The sequence below is a fragment of the Neodiprion fabricii genome, chromosome 4 (genome assembly GCF_021155785.1).
Source record: "Neodiprion fabricii isolate iyNeoFabr1 chromosome 4, iyNeoFabr1.1, whole genome shotgun sequence".
Taxonomy (NCBI): Eukaryota; Metazoa; Arthropoda; class Insecta; order Hymenoptera; family Diprionidae; genus Neodiprion; species Neodiprion fabricii.
The window spans coordinates 38,990,774-39,013,579 of NC_060242.1; the positions used below are offsets into that span (position 1 = coordinate 38,990,774).

At 39.6% G+C, this 22,806-nt stretch overlaps 1 protein-coding gene across 3 annotated transcripts; it reads left to right on the forward strand.

Moving 5' to 3' along the window:
• Nucleotides 1-94: 94 nt before the first annotated feature.
• Nucleotides 95-22,055, forward strand: LOC124179450 (metabotropic glutamate receptor 6-like). Of its 3 annotated transcripts, XM_046563809.1 has the most exons (16): nt 95-238; nt 859-1,044; nt 13,152-13,321; nt 14,041-14,200; nt 14,992-15,128; nt 15,376-15,524; nt 17,023-17,219; nt 17,499-17,851; nt 18,301-18,556; nt 19,634-19,756; nt 19,857-20,189; nt 20,264-20,546; nt 20,833-21,032; nt 21,114-21,443; nt 21,530-21,616; nt 21,759-22,055. In XM_046563809.1, exons 3-16 carry the CDS (start codon nt 13,157-13,159, stop codon nt 21,851-21,853), a joined length of 2,868 nt encoding a protein of 955 aa, XP_046419765.1. In that variant the 5' UTR covers nt 95-238; nt 859-1,044; nt 13,152-13,156; the 3' UTR covers nt 21,854-22,055. The 3 variants fall into 3 exon arrangements, with proteins under 3 accessions (XP_046419765.1, XP_046419767.1, XP_046419766.1); XM_046563811.1 differs by lacking the exon at nt 21,530-21,616; XM_046563810.1 differs by lacking the exon at nt 859-1,044.
• The last annotated feature ends 751 nt before the right edge of the window (nt 22,056-22,806 follow it).

Genomic DNA, 22,806 nt, shown 5'->3' on the forward strand with positions numbered 1-22,806 from the left:
TAAAAATCGAGGAATGGCGTTGAGTCAGGCGCGCGCATAACTCGGCGAACTTGAACAGCTCAAGCACCGTAAGCATCAGTCTTGAACGCGTCGGCGTTTGCAAAGGACGCGAGGAAAGTGTTTCGGTGAATCAACGCGAGCGAAAATCCCTATTTATCATAAAAATTCTAACAGAGTAATCGGTTATACGACGCACGGTGAAATCATGTGAAGCTATAACGCGATAACAATTTATCAGGTGCAGTGTAATTTTTGTGTAACAATAATTTTTATTTTTCATTTTCATTTCAAATAATTTCTGTAAGGTACAATTAAAATAATTACGTTATACTATTTATGCAAACGGATAAACTGCGGTAAAAATTTCGTTACTCGTGTGGAAAATAATTGATTGTTCCCGCAGCGTGGTTTTATTTTGTATTCTCACTTTAAAAAAAAGTTTGAAAAATCTCCAGTTACTTTGTTTACCTTTATTTATTTTTTATTCTTTATAAACTTGGTCAGAATTAAATGAAACGATTTGAAACTTGGCAGAGTTGCTGCTTATAACGATAAGAATAAACCCAAAAGTTCAAAACCGTTCCATTAGCGCGTATCAAAGTTATAAAAAAAAAAGTAACCGGTTCGGAATAACTAAATTTATTTTCTATTCAAAACTTTCGTAGCCTTCGACCACGTGTTAATATTGAAATTGGGAGGTCAAATATTGCAGCAGTTTAAGAAAAATGTAATTGTAAAGTATCCAGATGGCGCGTAACACTCATTTCAAAATTCATTGAAACAAGCTCCACCCTAGTATACATATAACATATATTATATGTATGTACGTATGTATAATATAATAACAATTCTACGCAGGCTCTCGTTCCGGAAGCTCGCGACGCGTTTAACCCACGGGTAACTTTATTTCCGGTGCAAAATTCGCTCTGGTAATACAGCATATAATATTCGCAGGCCGCGCGCAGGGAGAGAATTGCGTTAAACTTTAACACAGTTCGAAAATTAATGATACCTGGAAGAGCGATGACTTAAGAGAAGACAGAAGTGAGTATATTACGAGTAAATGTGCGGTATATTTAAGAGGCTGCTCGCACTTCTGGCCCAAATAAAATCCCACAAGACTTCTTTTTACAACGAATAATATTTATTAACGAACAATAGGCTTTCACGTTTCTTCACGTTAAGCGTCTCATTACAAACTGACGCCGGTTGGCGCCGGCCATAGAAAGTTGGTTATTTAGAGATGCCGTCTCGTAAATATATGTGTCTAACTTGTTCAGCGGACCTTGGTCTAACTATTTTGCATTCGGGTTACAAAAGACGCGAATACCTTACGCACGCGGACGTTACGTACATGTATCTTCGCGCATCGAATCCCTAACGACTTTGTTACTCGATATCGCGATCTTGCGAGGAAATTACGATATTCCTCAACAGATTTGCCGGCAAAGTTTTACCGGTAAATTCCTCTCGCGCGCGGCTGAATTTTAATCCTCGAATCGCGGGCAAGTTCGAGGACTTCGATGATCCTTCTTAGGCTGTCGAACAACAAAGCTATGCTTACATAACCTCTCCAGTTCCCGCAGAAGTGTAATTGATACCGCAAACCATCGCACTTCACTCCATCGATTTGCACCGGCCCGCATTGTCGAGCTGATTGAATCGCAGTCTTTTTACCGCCGAGCCGTAACTTTGCATTTGGAATAAGTGCGCTGCATTGATTTTTTTTTTTTGTTGTTTGTTTCTTATTTTCAACTTCCCGTATCTCCGTTATTCGGAGAAAAAACGAGGTTATAGTAATTACCGCGAGAATGAAAAGTTGAGTTTTCACTAGATCCCCACGTTTTGAAGTTTAGAGCATCACTTTCAATAGTTTTTAGATGGTCCCTTGTGTCTGTGTGTCTGTGTGTGTGTTTGTAAGTATGTGATCAATTTGTTGGTCCGACGATATCTCGAGACGAATACATAACCGGATTTCAATAATTTTGGTCCTAATCGACGCGGCTTTTTTAAACTTTGAACTGATTAGAGTTTGACTTCGATCGGTTCGGTACTTTTGGAATTATTCACATAACGCGATCCTAAAATATAAAATCAAAATCATGCTGTATTAGAGATCGGATCAATGGATTTTGATAAAACTTGGTACCCTGAAGTTTTTTTCCAATCGCTGATCACGAATCTGAGGTTAGATTGCAGATATTACAAAATGGTGGATCCAATATGGTGGACCAGAATCCAAGGTAAATCGATTATTTCGAAGAAACTTGGTACTTGGGGGCTTTTCAGATCCCTGATCACGAATACGATATTTCATTTTCAAAATTCAAGATGGTGGAAGAAATATGGCGGACGAGAAATCAAAAACATGCTCTTAGACCTTGAAATTTTATATCACGGAATTTTTTCTGTGAACCTGGAATCTACAGTGCGAAAACGGAAAGTTCGATTGCTGTCGCTTGTTTTTTTTTCCCCCCGTTTCAAAGCAAATTGGAGTACCATAAAATCCAAATTTCGAAATTGGAATCAGTCAAAATTCATTCAATTTTCAGTTGTAAGTGATCTTTAAAAAAACACAAAAATAGAAAACATACGAAACAAGAATTGATTGTTTCGTTTGAGAATTTCTTATACATGAACAATTGAGATTTCAAATTAGTTCTCAGTGTCCGACTAATTTACCGCCCTGAAACTTTTGAGAAAAGTAGCTTTCCTCGAACGGTTGAAAAATATCCCGAGATAATAAAAATCTTTCATCTTTCGGTGTAATTGAAGTAAAATAATAATAATAATGAGAAAGAAAAAGAAAACACGCGGGAAAAAAGTAAATCTACCAAGTTTCCTCTGTTTGTGGAAAATAACCTTATTTCTGGGTACTTTTAGGAGACCCGAAGAATTGAAATCGGACCCACGACTGACTTGGAAAATTGCGAGAAGTGCGAGTCGCCCGATGAAAGGATATTTCGAGAGACGGAATTCTTTCGGCTTTCAAGCACAATACCTCGATAAACTTCGGGCAGTTCTCCTGAAAGGTTTTTTTTTTACCCAATTTAGATCCAACCACTGTATGCCACGGATAGGCTCGGAAGAAAAGACGCGCGTACGAAATATCGTGGAATTTTCCAGTAAGGATGAAGTAATACAGAATTATGCCTCTCGCGGAAGAAGTTTGATTAAAATCCGAAGTTTCCTACTTTTTCGTTTTTTTTTTTTTTCTTCTAGTTTTTTTTTTCCTCCTTCTTCACGTGAAATCAGAATTCTCAATCGGCACTTGGGTCCGCGATTTTTCGCGTCGACTTCAATCGCGTGTATAAATTAACATGTACGAATTCAAACGTCTTGTATGATATTATTTTATTTATATGATATTTCATCTGAGGAGATTCGAGAGATGAGGGAACGAATGATTGCTTTCAGTCTTCGGGATTAGTCGAGTTATATTTACGCCCGGCAAGTTCGTATCATGGGAATATAGAACAGAAACACGCGTTATGTTTGATTAATTTCATTTATTTTGCTTTCTTTATTTTTTTTTTTTTAGGATACTGTCGTGCACGCGAATCGTCGAAAATTCGTTATTGTTTTTCTCGATTTCATTCCACGCTCTGCACTTTTCCAAAATTGAGAAGATTTTTTTTGAAAAATCGAAAAATTTGATATCAACTATAAACTGAGAAACAGTTTCTAAAATTCGCATCAAAATTTTCTCGTCCTCCAGCAAACGCTCGTCAATTTTAAAATAAATTTTCTAAGTTTTTAATAAAACTCACGAATTTCGCTCAACTTACGTCATCGTATTTATATCATACGTTTAGTAAAATTTTTCCCAAGCTGAAAAATTCATTAGCTTGTTTTACAAGTAAACTTTGTTTAAATTTCTGTTGTCTCTGGTAAAACTTACAGACTGGACTAGTTTAACGTTAAGTTGAACGGTGGTTGAATTTATTGGCATCGAGAAGAGATTCGAGCATTTCCAGAATTACTTTCGGCATCGAGGCGACGCGGACGTGGGTTATAAGATCATTTAATAAATCAATCGGAGTTATTTCAAACATGTTAGTTTCGAACGGGAGGATAATCCAGACTCTGAAAAAATATAATCAAATATACAAAAAACTGCGGGTTTTTATATAAAACCACTGATGTGATTTTACTGCTCCGTTTCCCAATTAAACCAACAAACAGAGGCCGATGTTGCTGTGGAATGATGATACATATTCATGCCCAAAGATCGATCACTAACGACTCAACAACAGCAGCCCATCACCGCCAGCTGTTCCTGCATATCCCACTTTATTCCCTGCTAAAAAATCTCCCCGAAATTTCCCTCTGAATTTTTCAACGGGAGAAACAAATATCAAAATATTTCAACGACGGTTGAATCTTTTTTTTTTACACAATTGGACTCCTGAGATGTCAATGTGATGTTTTAAGAGGGATTATAATGATCCCGCGAATATAGTGAGCGCTATAAATAAACAAAGTGTTGAAAACGCCTGTTTTTATGGAATAAATTTAATTGTGGGAAGGTTATGGGGACTAGAAAAGTGGAAATCGGTAATCTTGGGTTTATGGGATTGCTGAAAACGAAATCGTCGTAAAAATTTCAAAATAAAAAATAGCGCATCCAATATGGCGGACCAGAAATATAAAAAATGATCCGATTCGCTTGAAATTTGTTACTCGGGGGTTTTCGGGATCTCTGAAAACGAATCCAGCGTCAGAATTTCAAAATTCAAAACAGCGGATCCGATATGACAGACTGAGAATATAAAAATTGATCCTATTCGCTCATGCTAGATCGGCCATTTGGAATTTAGAAAATTTCTCAGGTCTGACCTAATTTTTGATACCAGCAGAATTTAACTACAGGGAAAAATTCGTGCTTCAAAGGGTTAAAATATTGAAGAAAATACATTCCATGAATTATAATAATGCGTGCAAAACTTTTTGCAATCCCGATTTTATTCTATTTTTTTTAGCTCAAGGCAATTGGTGGAAAGAAGATGATCATTTTCTGCAATCGTATACCTCACCGCAAATATAATATTAGGATATAATATTGTGGCTTCAAAGAAAAATTTAAAAAAAAATCGCACATATTTTCGTACAGATATCGAGTCATTAATAAATTGCGGAAACCTTTTTCTCCGCCCACTCCGTTAGATGTTACACGTCGGCTTTGAGCGCGTCTGAAAGCCCACGTAGCCAATCCGATTCAACTCATATATCTTTTGTTTGTATTTCATCTCGTATCTGCTTCTTTTATTTTGACAGGAAAAATATTCGCAAATTTTACGACCAGCGGCGATTAGGTGAAAAGTTATGCTTTTTTTCGCACTCTTCTTGCCTTCTTGTACTTTGTAAATAATATATACGTAACCAAATCGAGGGATAAAGAACGTGTGAAGAATTGGAACAACGAAGAAAAATATTTCAAGAGTTCTTTGAACCATCAATTGCAAATTAAATTACCGCTTTCTGTTTGATCTCGAATATATGTATGAATATATATACGTATACGTGCAAGTTTTTGTGCAATGAATTTTTATTTCGTTACCTTAACCCTCTATTTCTGCTCCTCTTTTGCCTTCGTTATAATGAATGACTTTTTTTCTCTCCTTATTTTACGTAATTGGGTGAAGGGGGGAAAAAATTGCCCCAAGCTTTTTCCCCTGCAATTATATGATTATGACCAGGTGAATGCGAAAAGTTGTATCTCAGGTAAAAAAAAAAAAAAAAAAAAAAAAAAACAAACAAAAGAACAAAATAAAAATGATTCAGCGATGTGTGAGGATTATCAGGTCTCATCTCAAGGGTGATTTTTTAATTTTTTTTTTTCCAAAAAACGGGTCCAACCGGAACAATACGTTTTTCGAATTCTATCAGTTTCATTTCTATCACATACAAATAAAAAAAAAACTCAGGTTCATTTTCATTTACACAATTAACGTATTTCTCTTTACCGGACGATTTTGGCCGGTTAATTATCCCGAAGAATGTGCACAAAATTTTACGTACGAAAATATGAAGACGAAGGTTTATTTTAGTTTTTTATTGACGTCGAAAAAATTCAGGTAATCAGTTACAGGTGCCAGTCAAATAGTAGAAACGGTTAAACAATGAAAAATTCCCGAGGCACCGATGAGTGATAAAGTCAGGGTGGACGGATATCGTCCATGTTGGCCGGCGGAGGGTTAAAAACGATTAAAGAATAATTAAAAAAAAAAAAAAATGAACACTTAATTATAAGGTCGTTGTTTCGAATTTCCCGTGGGGAAGGTGGAGAAAAATGTTTTTCCCGACTAACCCGCATGCGGATGAGATGCGGAATTAGGTAAAACTTGTTTCGAAATCTGAAGAAAAAACTTTCGGGCGTTCCGCAGGGTACAAATAGGCACTAAAATGGACCGGTGATATAAACCGCCCCTGAGTTTATTACCGAAGCCCGTATATCCCGAGTCGGCCCAGGTATAGCGTTATAGGTCTACGTATAAGCCACGATCCGGGCTGAGAGGTTGGGATTGGGTTGCGGGGGAGGATTTCAACCGGAGGGATTATTAGCAGACCCCGGGGACGCCGGATCCCAAGGAACAAGTTAGTCTACGCGAGTTAAGTCTACGAGCCGCGGGCACCGCGGTTAATTTACTCGTGTCAATACGCGGTGAACGCCTTTTCCTTATACATAGGTACGTACCTATGGCCGATCCGAACCTGCAGCCGAATGAAAAACCCATGCCTTGAAGGAAAAGTTAAATCCGGGAGACGCGGAGGAAGGGCTGAACTAATTTTTCTCAGGGAGAACCTGATTTCTTACATTCATTCATTCAACTTATATTAAGTTTACTTATTTCACGACCACTTTTATTCATGCAAATTATTAGAATTTCTTATTATCTTTGCAAAAAAATAAATACAACATTAAAAATAGTCAGGATGATTTGGCATGGAATGACCCATATATATATATGTATATGCTAATTGTATATTTATGAAGAATTATTCGGCGCCATTTTTGATCCACACTTTTCTTTTTCCTTCTATTCCTCTCTCGGGATCTCTTTAAACTCGACCATAACCTATAAATCATGAATTATTCTCCAAGCTTTTGTCATCATTTGAATTGCAGACAATGTTCGTTTCCAAGTTTCGCCTCTCGTACGGTGTAACTATCGTTTTGCATAGCTTACGAAACTACCCCGTGAATTTTATCTCTGTAGGTACATGGAATATATGGATCTATCAAGTTTTATCAAGTTTCTCTCATTCTCTTTTACGCCAATTTTTTCCCGTAGCCTAAATTATCCTAGAAAACGAATTAGATTTCGGTGATTTGAAATAAGCAGATCATATTTTTCAACAGCTTCGGTATTATTTTATTCCAAAAATAATTTTTACCAAGCTCTTGCGAAAGGTAAAAAATAATAGCAACGAAATTTCGTTCCTTTCCACGGATCGTTGCATCTTGGTATTGGTAATGAAAGCAACAAACCAAAGAAAGGTATTAGTCGTATGAAACCTTTTTCCACGCTTCACTAGTTCCACGAATTTATCACGCAATGCTATCGCCTCGATCGTGGAAGTTGATTAAACTCGTTACTCCCACGTGAAGAGGGTTGACATATTATCGCTTTTTCGCCGTCGATGTTAATAATTCCTGAAATTCCATCGAGCCGTGAGGTATGTACATGATATACGTAAGTAGTAATACAAGGAGGGTTCTGGACACAGATTCCTGTTACCGACACTTACCGACATCTTACCCAGGCTCAAAAGATGTCGGTAAGTGTCGGTAGTAGGAATCTTCATCCATAACTCTCCTTGCGTTACTTATACTTACATAGTGAATTCCCAACGACTTCATCGTTCGTCGTTTGCTAAAACTTGATGCGCGCCGGGGTGGCCAACCGTCTTAAATTTAGACTACAGCTCGCCACTACGTATCTAACCTCAAAAAACTTGACAGTTATGAATTGCGTACAACTGACACCGACAACTGTCAAAATTTAACTTCTTGATCTCTTATAACTTAAAAACTTTTAACGGTTGTCGGTGACAGTTGTGCTCAATTCATAAACGTCGAATTTTTTGAGGTTAGAGACAGCTGGTTCCTCTTGCAAACGGTGGCCGTGGGATTGTAGCGCATGCGCATGAAATTTTAGCAGACGACGGAGCATGCAGTCGTTAGGAATCCACTCTGTATACGACATTGCGATTGTCACGGCAAAAGTTGAGCGGTTTCTTTCGATATATTCGGACCCACGGTATACGTACTTCGAATGTCGTATCGAAGAAAGTCTTACGGCTTCTAGATTCCACTCGGCGAATGTAGGACACACCGAGTATTCCGCTAAGTCGGATCGAACCCAATCAACGATCAAAAACCATACATCTAACTCATACGGCACGGTCTCTGCAATTCATTCTCAGCGTGATGAACAATCGGTTGGCAATTGGCGCGAAATATTTTGCCGGGAATCCTCATCCCCATTTATTGTTTTCTCGTAAAATTGCGGTATTCACTTGAGATATAATGTAAGGACCGGAAAATAAATTGCTTTTATTTACTCGCGTGGAAAATTAGACCGTTTGGAGTACGTCGATAATATGAAAAAAATTCTTCCGAATTGTTCGATATTAAATGATTTTATTTAAATATGCTCAAGCTATTTAATAATTTAGCTGTCGTGAATGAGACAATTTTATTTCGTTCAAAAAATTTTTGTTTCAAGCAAGACAAAATTCTCTTAGGTTCATATTCGAATTCTTAGAGCGAATATTTCATGGATACGTGAAATATGTTGAATAATTTTCTCCAAAAATTCGATAACACGACGGGAAATTCGTACCCACCGATTCAATTATGATCCCATTTTCATTCCAATTTGTAAAATCTTGAGAATGTACTTCAAGATGCATACTTGTTTAAAATTTATTCTTTGACCCCTCGCGTACGAACGAGACTGAAAAAGTGAAGAAATAAAAAAACGATTTTTTTTTTTTTAAACAGTTACCGACTATCTGCGTGAAAATGAATTTTGTGTTCGGAAACGTCGGACTTTTTATCAGACAAAAAACTCATTACAAATGATATTTTTTTTCACCGATATGAAACTTGATATAAATTGGAAATCGTGACCCTAAAAATTTGGCCAAAAGTTGGTGGATCGACCCAATTACAATCGTAGATTATACAATTTTGAAATAAATGCAAAATGTATTATGCCACTAAAAATTGGCACTCTGATCGTCGAGGTTACAAAATCATTTTATATGTAATATTGACAGAAAATTCTGGTAGGGTAAATTTTAAATGAATTCTCGTTCGAGGGGTTGAAACGCCGGGTTAATATATTCTCGGCTTGGGAAATGCCCGTGTTTGTAGCTTATGCATAGTTTATATACCCTCTATGAACACACGAGAACGATGTAACAACGGCAGAGCGCCGGCAACAAACTCGATTCTGCAAGCTAAAATAGCAATGATGATAAAATTAACTAACGCGTGCATCGGAATACGGAAATGAAGAGGGCTCTACTTGGCGCAGAGAGAGAGAGAGAGAGAGAGAGAGAGAGAAAGAGAGAGAGCGGAATAATTGCTCTCGGATGGACATCCGCTTCTACCACGAATAAATATATACTCTGGCAAAGTTTCAAATTGAAATACTGTCTCTGCGTGGATCCGAGTGGGGTAAAACTTTGAGCTTCAGCAACTCGTACGAGCCGTTATTTTAAACTTAAAGTATAAAATGATTATATACTGTCATTTACAGGCGCAGGTGTATACCTCAATTTTTATTTTATTTTTTCACCGGATCAAGGAAGCTTAACGCCGTGGTTTGTAAATATTATTATACTTCGTATTTTTGATGGATATAGTTTTCTTTGCGATGATCTTTTTTGTGTTTTGATTAGCCTCTACATCTCGCTTTGATCAATAGCTGAAAATCATTTCTTCACTTTGGCTCTTTTGAATTCGAAAACTCATATGATTCATGATATTCTGTCAATTGGTAAGAGGTCGATTTTCAAGGTTAAAAAATTCAACGTACAAAAGAAATAAATTACTTTTTTTTTCTTTTTTTGGATCAGGCTTCGGGTCGATACGAGAGTTACAGACGAGTCTCAATTGAAAAGATAGTCAAAGAATCTGAAACGCGAATTCGAATAGTCGACTTGAGGCTGTGAAAAGAAAACATTCCGAATGACGTGTAATTAATTTCTTTCTTCGGAGCTTTCCGAGCTAGTGGAGCGTTTTAATTAATCGGAAAGAAAAGCGTGACTGCAGTTAAGAACGAGGGTCGACGGTGGAGCGAAAAGTTTTTAATTCCCTTTCTCGAAGGGCGATACGTTGAATATTTTCCAGAGAAAAAATGAAGGGCGTAACGAGTATAAATTCCGTTGCACATCGACTGATATTTTTTTAAAAATTTCGCATCGGACAAAGCTGAATCAATAAACGCCTCGAGTGTAAAACGAGGCGAAAATTGGCGAGGTGGAATTTGAAACGAGGCGGAAAGCCGCGGACAATAAAACCGCGCACAATTTCGCGGCTGGCTAAACAGCCGGAGATAATAGCTGCCGAGGCAGTGACAGCTGTTTCGGATCGACGAGGCGTCGAATAGAGATAAACGCGGCCATAGAGTTGAATAGCAAATAATCAAAACAGGCGAAATTACCTTTTATCTTAAATCAATTAACTCGGCGCTGAATCCCGGAACACCGAATATCTTGTCCCGCAATCAATCCGGCAACAAATTATAATTACTAGGCTGGTCTTTGCATGTTTTTAACTTTTTCTTTTCGAAATTTGCACTGAGAAGAATTTCGTTTCTTACAGTAACTAGAAAAATTGAGTAAAACAGGTATCGTTAAAAAAAACTGTTTGAATATTGCTGGAATTACGAAAAACGAGGTATGCCTAAACATTTTGCGATATCGTCGATTTTTTTTTGGTTATTGCAACGCGAAATCAGTTTCTGAGGTTTACTCTACTTTTTAGTTATACAAGGCTTTGACATCGATATTGCTGGCAAAGCGTTCGATTGTGAAAATTTTTTATGCCGAAGGTACGAAGAGAATCACATTCAACGACGTCGCGAAAAGAGATGCTTGATGATGATAATATGCGGTTGTCTAATTTACGTCGCAGTCGAGTTGGGATTAATAAACTGTAATTCGGGTGGCAAGAAAATAAAATCATAGTAATAAAAAAGTTGAAATCGTTTTATGGATTGAAAAAAAAATTATCAAAATTTACGGTGAATATTCACCTTGTATAGAATTTGTTTACGTCCTGATTATCGAGGCAAAATATTATATCCCAGTGCAACGGTTATCGCAACAGTTAATCACGTCCTTCTCATCGCGCCCCCGCGGTTTCACCTGCGATAAAATAAATCCCTGCCGTGCCTAAAAGCTCGCGCTTTCAAATTTCGCTGATAATCCACGTTTTCGTAGCTGTTTCAAATTGTGAGCAAAAAAAAAAAAATAACTAAACAAATAAATAAATAAATAAAAAATCTCTTTATTTTTTTCAGCAGCGATTTTTCCTTCTTTTGTAATATCAACGAAAGTACAGTTCTGGGTAAAAAATTAAAATCAGTTTTTTATAGCTGTTCCAGGAAAATCTAGTGTATTTTACTATTTTATTTTTTTTACAGTCATACTATATTTTCATACAACTATTGGAATAATTTCACGTTTGTGTGACAATAAATTCGTTTCGAGGCCATATTTAACTGACGGAGAATAGTAAACTGATCATGTTACAGATCCAACGTTTCAAGATTCATAAAATTAAGTTTTAAGTAAAACTGTAATTACACTTAATATAGTTGCATGTTGGATATTTCCTTGTAATACATAGCAATAATATTTGAATCATTGTTGTAAAGATATCAATTTCACCAGAATTCTCTAGTTACAATTATATAAAATTAGTTTCCTTCCAACACGCGGATCCGCAGGCGATGGTGACTCGATGGTTACGCCGTATTTATCATTCATCATCATCATCATCATCATCATCATCGTCAAATTATCCGATCGAATCAGCGGCAGTTAGGACAAAAGCGAAGTTCGCGAGGTGGCCTCGATATTGATAAGTAAATTTACGTGTCAACACTAGCCGTGCGACGACCACTCGACGAATGACCTTATTTCTGTACTTAAACGTGTGATGTATAAAACCTCGAGATCGATACGTCGTCGTCTTATTGCGGAGACGGAGGAACAATTTCAACGAATCGAAATCTCGGCTGGTGCAATATGCGCTGAAACTTTGACGTCTGTAAAGTTGAGGGTGAAGAACAACGGATTCAATTCGACACGAGAGGCTGCTTGTGATACGACAGGAACTATAACCGTGGAAATCAGTCAACGACAATGAAGGTATCCCAGGTCGATACCTCCGATTTCATATCTTTTGTAATACGTTACAGTAGACTAAAAATGAATTGACACGTATTTTTTTTTAACCGCCATTAAACACTTTAACGGGGTGAATCCACCCTTCAAAGTAAGGCACGTCTAGGGGTGATTCGGCAGTTCATCCCACAAGAACATAATATTTTTAAACCAATCCAACTTGAAAAGTTTTCATGAGAAAACGAGAACTGAAAAATGTCATTTTCTCAATTAAAGAAGAACAAAAAAACTGTCAAATCGCCCCTTGACACGCCTTACTTTGGAGGTTGGTTTAACCCCCTTAAAGTGTTTATTGGCAGATGAAAAAGAAATAAGTGTCGCTTAGTTTTCAGTCTCCTATAAGATAATACAAAAGAAGTCAAATCGGAGATATCGACCTGGGATCGAACATGGCATAATAGAATTTCTATTTTCTTCACTTGTACCGAAAAGAAAAACCTCGGAGATTCCATGACAGGGTTTAGATGGTGCGTAAAGCCTCCTAGTTTCACTAATTTCATAGCGATTTCAACTCGACCCTAGTTGACCATCGAGCGGAGCTTCCAATTTGAGTCCACTTAGTTTAAGCACCTTAGACCGCTTCGCCCTGACGTCTGTAATCGATGCGACGATGATCCGTAGCTATTTTTGTATTCAAAACGAGAGTCAGAAAAGCGAAAGTCACAATTCTCAATTCTCCGATATGTACTTAAGTTTGTTTTCTTCCTTTCTTTTCGTTTCAGAAAAAATGACACGAACGCGGTTTACGCTGTTGATACTTCTCGCCGCAGCAACCGATGCCAGAGTTGCAGGCATGCAGCCTTACTTGAACATGTCCGGCGACATTACACTCGGGGCACTTTTTCCAATTCACAGAAAGGGAAGCGACGGCGAAGACTGCGGACGAATTCAAGTAAGCCATTCCATTCAAGTCACATTTATACGCAGAATTATTGTTGTACCAATAGGCAGCAGCTTTCAATACCTTCACTGTTTTTATTCTTCGTTAAAGGGCTCTGCGATTAATCGATTTTCATTTCGGTCAATTGTTTTCTCAATCGAGATTTCGATTCATCATTTTCTCGATCAATTGTTCCTTCAATTACAATCTCGGTGAACCATTTTTACGATTTATCGTTTTCTTGATCGAATGTTTTCTCAATAGAAATTTTGAATTGCCATTTTTTCCATAAATTCTTATTTCGATCAATCGAGTAACCGTTTTTCGGATCAATTGTTTCCCGAATTGAAATGTCGACGAACCATTTGTCCGATCAATCCATTGCTCCGTACTCCATTGATAAAACGTCGCTCAATTATCAGTTTTACATTTTGGTTTTCCCCTTTTCCACTCGTCTCTTCTTTGTTCGAATTTCTCACAAGACCAACTGCAAACCAGGGTATGTAACGGTCGATTTGTTACGTCGCTTAGTTCAGGAGTTCCGTTAACGATGCCAAGTGTAATCCTGGTCGTTTGCCAGCTGGCCTAAAGTTCGGCGGCTTGTATCGAGCGATGGAACAGAGACGTTCGGGAAAAAAGAGATGAGAGTCTACCTAAAAGGGCGAAAAATCGTCCGTTTAGAAGCCGTGTAATAACAATTTTCACGTAGTTACGTACGTTTATAATTTCAGACCGAGGATGGCATACAGCCGTTGGAAGCGATGCTGTACACCTTGCAGCAGATAAATCAGGACCCAGACATTTTGCCAGGCATAAAGCTCGGCGCCTTGGTCTTTGATTCCTGCGACAATCCGAGCCACGCTTTGAAGCAGGCTCTCTACTTTGTCAAAGGTAAATCACGCCGCGATGCAAAGTAGAAATTAACCGAAATATCTCGCGCAACAGGAAGTGAACAAGGGGCGGAGATTGCGAAAATTTCGCGCCGGAATCTTTGAAGAAATTCCGTCTTTCTCGTCTCTTGGACCAATTTTCGCCTCATGCTTATAATACAATATTGCAAAATTCGAATGACACCGTTGAACGTTATTTTTTTTTCCTCATAATTAATCTCAATTACCGCAGCAGGTACTTTACTTCAAGTTTCAATCGAATTTTCACGTCACAGGTCCGCGATAACATTTTTTTTTTTTTTCAACTGCTTGGGGTGTTTTTGATAAATCTTATGTTTTCGAGTATGACGAATCCAAAAATAAATCCCATTTACCTCCACCACGTACAGTATTCTGGATATGGTATAAAAAATACCTGTGCAGTGTTTTGGTTGCAGACCTGCGTCATCGATCATTCAATGTCCGGCCATTAGAAGACCCGTGAGGATAGCTTAATTTGGGTAAAAAGCTGCAAATCACCTGGTAAAAAATTTCCCAGAACCTCGGTGTAATTACCTTCGCGGTTTCTCGGTCAAAAGTTTATCCGCGAAGTAAATCAATCACAGTGAATCTTTTTACCTCGCCTCTTATCCATTGAGGTTTACCAGAGCGTACAAACTTCGAAAAACGTGGCTAAAACGCCACTTTTTTCATTTCTTTTTGTTCGCTTCGTGTTCCGATTTTCTTTAATTTTCAATCTTTGTTGTACCGGTACGGCGGAACATCCGACACTCAATTCTCTAACGCTTGCAGGATTCATCGCTCATGTCAACACCTACCATCAACAGGAGTTTCACTGTCTCGACGGAAGTGCACCGAAGTTTCTTGGCGGTGGATTCGACAAAGTCGTTGCCGTATTGGCGGCTCAGTCAAGCTCAGTGACGATACAGGCGAGTTTATCTGCTTTTCCTTCACACGATATTAAAAAAAAAAAGGAGAAAAAAAAAAAAAGAAATGTAAAGATAACCATCGCTATCACATTTTGCGGGATGGAAATAAGAGGGACGATATTTTCGCTCTTTTATTCCCTTCCGATCCCCGACCGTGAAGCTGATTAGAAAATTGGGGATAACGAGAAGAAATGACCGGGCCTCTGTACAGTTTCATGAAAATTAAGGAAGATTTTCCGCACCGCAGGTTGCCTCGATGCTGAGACTTTTCGCCGTCCCCCAGATATCTTACATGGCGACGTCGCCTTCGCTCAGCAGCAAGGATAAATTTCCACACTTTTTCAGGACCGTTCCAAGCGACGTTAACCAGGCTCACGCGATGCTGGAAATACTCAAGTGAGTTTTTACGATATCGATCCCATGTTTTACTCGGCTCCGAAATACATGTATAATGGTAAGGTATACTTTTCGCACCTTTCGGTAATCGGTCGAAGAAGTTGGGACGCTGCACCGAATCACAATGAAAATCATGTGATACGAGTAGACGGATTCAAACGTGGGTAAAATTTTTGAATTTATATCTCGACGATCGATTATTAAACTCGTTTAGGGTTTGGTTTACGATTTTTTTTTTTTTTAACGTCGAACATTTTACCACGATGTTTCAAAAATGGCACAATCGATTTACCTACTTCGAATTTGGAGACAATCTTCTTTGATAGTTTATCCCAATTTTTCACAACCCGTAATTTTTTTTTTATTTTTTTTTTACAACCAATCGGCAATCGTTTGAACTTGATATTTGATTTGTTTGTGCAAAGTTTTCAAATTTTTAATTTAAGAGTCAATAAATATGATAATAAAGTCTCCTGTCTTCGAATTTAAATGAAATCAGTCGAGCCAATTTTGAGATATCGTCGTTGACGTCATGTTGTCAGTAAAAATACTCACAATTAATTGATACCAATGGGAAAAAAATATGTAAACGGAACTCGATCTCCTTACTTTTGAATAAAACAAACCTTGATCGAATTGTATTACTGGTTGTTGAGTTACGAATATCCAAAATTCACCCACTATTTCAGTCGTCTTCGCGTAACATACCCTCCTAAATATACTCGGCAATTTCACGCCATCTGAGTTCTGATCCTGACTCCGAAGCATGTGGAATAAATTTTTACACCTTCGCTTGAAGGTGAGACCGAAAGGAGTGACGAGTTCAGGGCAACGAAGGGGAAATATCTGCCTCAAGGAGTTTGGGTCTCGATGGGCGAAAGTATAAATGTCGGTACAGTAGGAATTTGCCTATCGGTATTCCGCATCTGTTCTCTATCAAGGGCCGTATATTTTGCTTATACCACGACATTCGGGATACACAGCACAGGCAACGTTTCGTATTGATCCGGTGATTCTGTACCGCTGATAAGACAGCGACAGGGAGAAACACTGATTTCCGCTTATCGGAAAAGCAATCTTTAAACCGTCTGCTTCTTCGCCCATCGATTTTACAAATTGATAATCTGATCGGCGAACTCCGAATAAGATTTAAAACGTTCAATTTCCTCGTTACCTCCATAGATTCAACGTAGAAAAACATTCGAGTCTGAAAACCTGCGGAAAATCGAAGCGATTCTCCTCACAGTTTTCAAATCACAGACAATCAAAGTCGACCAATCGCGGCTGTCTACTTCGTAACGGTCGCTGAAGCGGCGGCCAATCATGAACGGCGGAGGTCACGTGCTTCTCCCACTCCGAACTACATTCGCGCCGCGATTGGCAAACGGAAATTGGCTCCAGTTTGAATGCTGCCAGAGATAACTCCCTGGTTCTTTTTTTATCAAGGAAATTGCGGCGGCTATTTTTCGCAAGTATGTTAGAGTTCATGTATTTTCAGGGATTTCGGGTGGACCTACGTGTCGATAGTTTACTCCGACACGGAGTACGGAAACCACGGATACGAGACCCTCGACTCTTTGGCGTCGAATTATTCCATCTGCTTCAGCGCGCCGCACAGGATAAACAAGGAACAATTTTCCGACGAAGATTACGACGGAGTCATTCGCACGATAACGAACAAAACGGAAGTCCGAGGTGAGTCGGGGATTTCATGAGCCGATAGTGAAATTCTGCAAAGTACAATATCCTGCTCGGAGCTTGAATTTCCCTTCTTTGCGATATTGCATTGGTACTGAACATTCCCGTTGCGGTTTACATTTCTGCCCACTGTTCTAACCCTTATAACTCGCAATTTAATTCTCGTCGGTTTGAAGTGTTTGTCAGGACTAGAAAATCTCGTTAACCTTTGGATAAGAAGTCTACAGCGTTACAAAGTCAGAAAAGCACTCAACCTTCACCTTTCGCCAATTCCAGTCGTCGTCCTCTTCGCCGAAAAGTCGACTACCCTGCGGGTCCTGGAGGCTGCGAGACGCGTCGGTGTCGGGGAGCGGTTCGTCTGGATCGGAAGCGACGCGTGGTCGACGGCAAATCACAAGGAGGTGATGACCGCGCGTTCGGACGAGCTCCAGGTAGACGAGATGACCGTTCTCGAGGGCGCTTTGGCGGTCCAGCCTCTGTCAGGACGGATGTCAGGGTTCGACGAGTACTTCACGAATCTGACCCTCGACCACAAGGCCGTCAATCCGTGGTTCTCCGAGTTCTGGGAGGAGTACCATCACTGCGACCAGGAGGGAGAGCCTGCCCATGACAATCAAACCATGCCGCAGGTACACTTGGGGGCAATAAATCTGAGACGGTTAATTTTTTATACTAGACAGTTACGTTGGCAACACAGAGAAACCTACAGCGCCACTGTCAGCCGAGCGCGAAACTAACCCAATCTCAATAAACGTAACATAACCCATGACCGTCGAATCTCACCTTAAAATACCTCAGGGATAATGACTTGTTGGATTGACACGTATTCTAAGGTTAGATTCTACGGTCACGGGTTATGTTACGTTTATCGTGATTGAGATTGTTTCTCGCTGGGCCGACCGTGGCGCTGTAGGTATCTCAGTGTTGCCAACATAACCGTCTAGTGTAAAAAGTCGTATTCACTCAGATTCACTGTCCCAAAGTGTATCGTTTAAATCGTTACAACTAAAGCCTATCACGTGTCCGAGTCTCATGGGTCTCTGTGTCAGTTTGCGAACCATTATCCGATCCGTTGCAGGTCTCTTTATTCCCGAGGGTCAGTCTGAGTCCAGATACTAGTTGCACAAGTCCGCGGCTTACGATCGAGGAAGCCAACGGCTACAAGCAGCAGAGGTTTCTCCACTTTGTCAGGGACGCAGTTTACGCTGTTGCTTACGCTCTTCACGATTTGCATCAAGTAAGATGCGGCAAGAACTACACCGGGATTTGCGACGATATGCGGCACATCGACGGTGAAACGATATCCGCCTACTTGTCGAACGTATCGTTCAACGGTAAGCTTTAAACTGGAGTTGACGGCAACGGCTTTCGTATTTTCAAACGCTCAAATCGAACGCCGTCGATTTTTGCACAAGCCTTTTTTTTTTTACACACGACACACCGTGTACATTTACCACCATAAATCAATCTTCCAATAATTGCTTGATCTCCCGTGTCGCGTTGACACGTTACCGTTATATTGTGATTAATTGCCGATCGTGTCACGGCTCTTTTTTCACCAGTATCAGCTACAGCGGAAATTTTCCTACGTACGATCCGCGCGAAGATAATTGGCCGTAAAAAGAAAACCCGAAATGATTATGAGCGGAAGTTATTGTACGAATTACGAGTTTTTTAGTTTGATTTTTTTTTTTAATCAACCTGACTTACGTCTTTATACTTTTAGCACGCTTTCCTCTACTTTGCTGCTCTGTACTTCGCGTTTTTTATCTCTGTACTTGTGTTTATTGTTTCTCTGTTTCTCTTGCTATAAATATTATTGGTTTCTTTTTGATTAATTCAAGGTTTCTTGATTGTATTCAATTTTTAAAGTCGTATTTCTGGCTCTCTGCTGTTTGAAATTTTTGTCTTCGTATTTGTTGAACTTGCTTGAGACAGATAATTTAAAGTTGTCCAATATTATCATGGATATTGGTAAATATTGATACTGATACTAATCTTAGCTTACATCGGTATAGCATAAATTTGACGCTCACGTTGTGGTGGAAAATGTGAGACCGATTACACGGTCTGCAAGATAAAGCTTTTCTTTCTCCTTCTTATTATTACATGTAATTATAATAGATTTGATGCTCTTGAATCGAAGTATAGGGATAAAAAATATGTACTACGTATATGTGGTGTTTTTTTTTTTTTTTTTTTTTAACAAAACTCTATTTCTTCTTACAAATTATAATCAAACACTAATGATAGCAACAATACTTATAAAAAAAACGTTATGAAGTTAAGAAGGTTAAGCGTTAAAATCGTCAGAAAATCTATTTGCTAGTATAATTCTAGTTATTTTATAGTTTTCTTTCTTTTCACATCATCGGTAAAATCAGAGTATAATAAAAGATCGCACGTTTCAGACGAAGCTGGAAAGAAATTCCGTTTCGTTCACAACGTTGACGGGCCTCCCAGATACTCGATTTTGAATTACCAGAAAGTCAAGAAGGGTTCCTATCATTGGGTCGTGATCGGCAACTACACGCGTGAGTATTGAGAGTTAATTTGGACGCGACGTTAGGTAAAAAGTCTCGACGTATAATCGCGGGTTCGAAGCGAAGACCATTCCCGGCATCTTACTTTCAGAGGATGACAACGGCGCACCGTTGCTCTACATCGAGAAGGGCTCGATGAAGTTCCGAGGGCAAACGGAAGGCGGACGCGAGTTCTTTCCAAACTCGACTTGTGCTCAGCCGTGTCAAATCGACCAGGTAAAGTTCAGGGAACGGCTGGATCCGTGCTGCTACAAGTGCAGGAACTGCGGTCACTACCAGGTGAAACTGGGCGAGCACCGTTGCGAGGACTGTCTGGAGGGAACGCGGCCAACACCGAACAGGACCTTCTGCGAGGACATTCCGGAGGACTTCATCGACTATTCGAGTCCTTGGGCGATAGCCGCGATGGCGGTCGCGAGCTGCGGTGATTATATGAACCCTGATTGGAAGCGCCTTCATCGACCCTTTACCGTAGTCAGAATGAACGATGTTTCGCAGGGATCCTGGTCACCCTCTTCGTGCTCTTCGTATTCTGGATATACAGCGAGACCCCCGTGATCAAGGCGTCGGGACGCGAGCTGTCCTCCCTCCTTCTTCTCGGCACCCTCGTCTCGTTTCTGATGACCTTTGCGGTTGTCGCCAAACCGGACAGCGGTACCTGCACCATAACCAGATTCGGAATCGGACTGTGCTACACTCTTTGCTACGCGGCACTTGTCACCAAGACCAACAGGATACACAGGATATTCAACAACATGACGCACAGTCCGCACAAGCCCAGGTATCAGATGCCAACGTTATGCATGACAAGAATTTCTGGTACCCTGATCAATGCCTCGTGAGAAACATTTCGGAACGTCGATTGCGAAGTATCGGAATTATCTTTAGGGGTTGTAACTAGTCAGGAGGCCGGAAAAAGCGATTATTCGGGGATTTTCAAAAAGTCCAAAAAGTTCAAAAATTTTTCAAAAGTATCCGACTGGGTACAACCCCTCCCTCTTTTCCTCCAATCCCAGTGATGACGAACCGCTGATCCGAACTACTCCATGAAAATCTTTCAACTCCAGATACACGAGTCCCAAGTCCCAGCTGATAATAACGGGTCTCCTCACATCCATCGAAGTCGTGATAAACGCGGTGTGGCTGATGAAGGTCCCACCGTCGGTGAATCACATTTACCCCTCAAGAGACGTCAGGCTGAGGATATGCAGGGGGCTGGAGGACCGTTCTTACATGGTGGGGTTGATCTACCCGTGTTTCCTGATCGGTGAGAGCGAATGGATCGAGTCCGAGTGTCGTGCTTCAATTTCCACCCTTTTTTTCCATTCAAACTCGTCTGTCTTTCCAGTGATCTGCACCCTTTACGCGGTGAAGACGAGGAAGTGCCCGGAGGGTTTCAACGAGACGCGTTACATAGCCTTCACCAACTACACGACCATCATACTCTGGCTCGCCTTCGTCCCGCTCTACCTCGTCTCGACGAACAACGACATCCGGGTCGTAACCCTGGCCCTGTCCCTCTCGCTGAGCGGGTTGGTTCAGCTGGCCTGTCTCTTCTTCCCGAAGGTCTACATCGTGCTTATGAAGCCCGAGAAGAACACCAAGGAATTGGTGATGGCCCAGCACAGGAGCTCTTCGTACCTCGCTGCGCCCGCGACTCCCGTCGTTGTCCTTAACGGTATCGATCTTTTCCGATGCTAATGACATTAATTAACGAACCCGAGAGCTTGACGGTGTTTCTTCCATTACTGATTTCCATTCCAGAGAACGGTGTAAGCTCCTACGTCCACGGTAGCGATTCGTCGATAAAGACGGGCGGCGGTGGGAGTGACGCCTCGACCTTGAACCTTTGTAAATTAAAATATATTCATATTAAAATATAAAATATAATTGTAGAATCGAGTTATATATCGAAGAAGCTTAAAAGTCACGATACTTACGACGATTACCCGCGACCACGGCAAATTCTCTTTATTGTTGTTGCATATTTCAGGGAAAATCAAGCCGATCTTGAAAGACCAGAGCATCACTTCGGCGGCCCTTAATGCCAAGGATACGTTGAAGAATTTACAAATCAGGACAATGTGAATATTGGATGATGTTTGATTGAAATATTTAGAGTTAATTGTATGATAGGAAGAATTGAAGTTAAGTGAGTATAACTGAGGCCAAATCAAAGTCAACAAGTACATATCGCTAAGCTAAGTATACACACGCATGTATATATATATATGTAACGAGCATCTACGTAAATATAAAATATCAGGTAACAAATTATTGATATTATATATATATACATAATTTATATTTTTTTAATTACTTTTGCTTCTTTTTTTGAGAAGCTTATAACCAATATATTGCACCGGGTTACCCTGAAATTGTGTATCACATTTACGTATATTACGTATAAGATGCGTAATCGCGTAAGAAAGATTTTTTTTCTTCTGCGCTTCGCCGCATTTTTCTGAAATTCAAAACTCGTTACCATAGAGCACAATTCACCGAGTGAATCGTCATAAAAGCGTAAACATTCCATGTAGACGGTAACAATTGTATATCGATACCGAAGTGTGTTATATGTAGTGTAAACTACGTATTCGAAGTAATTGTCAAAGATGAGGTTATACTCATACGATGATTATCAATGTAGATATATACGTTAACATTCACTTACTGGATCATTGTAGATAGGAAATGAATCGTTAAAAAATGCACTTTGTATATAATTTGTACATACAAGATTGAAATAAAATTGATAATATGTTATTTCAACGAAAATTAGTAACTGAGCTGTTAATTTTTTACGCTGCAAATTACTCGGCTTGATCAATTGCTCCTTTGTAATTTTCCCGCTGTATCCGCGTTCCTGGGGGTCCAATTAGTCTAGAAAGGATCGCGCGAATCGATCCTGAGACTGACAACGTCTTGCTGAAAAAAGTAAGGCTTTTTAATGAAAGGATCGGTACACTACATTCATGTTTAATGATTTATTAGAACTATTGACCTATACATATTACTAGCTGTCGGAGATTAGCGTAGAT

Bases quoted from the DNA above. Each gene is read 5' to 3' on its own strand.
- LOC124179450 (XM_046563809.1), top strand. From the start codon at position 13,157: ATGACACGAACGCGGTTTACGCTGTTGATACTTCTCGCCGCAGCAACC. The intron at 13,322-14,040 runs GTAAGCCATTCC...TTATAATTTCAG, and splicing joins AAGACTGCGGACGAATTCAA to ACCGAGGATGGCATACAGCC. The intron at 21,033-21,113 runs GTGAGAGCGAAT...CTGTCTTTCCAG, and splicing joins CTACCCGTGTTTCCTGATCG to TGATCTGCACCCTTTACGCG.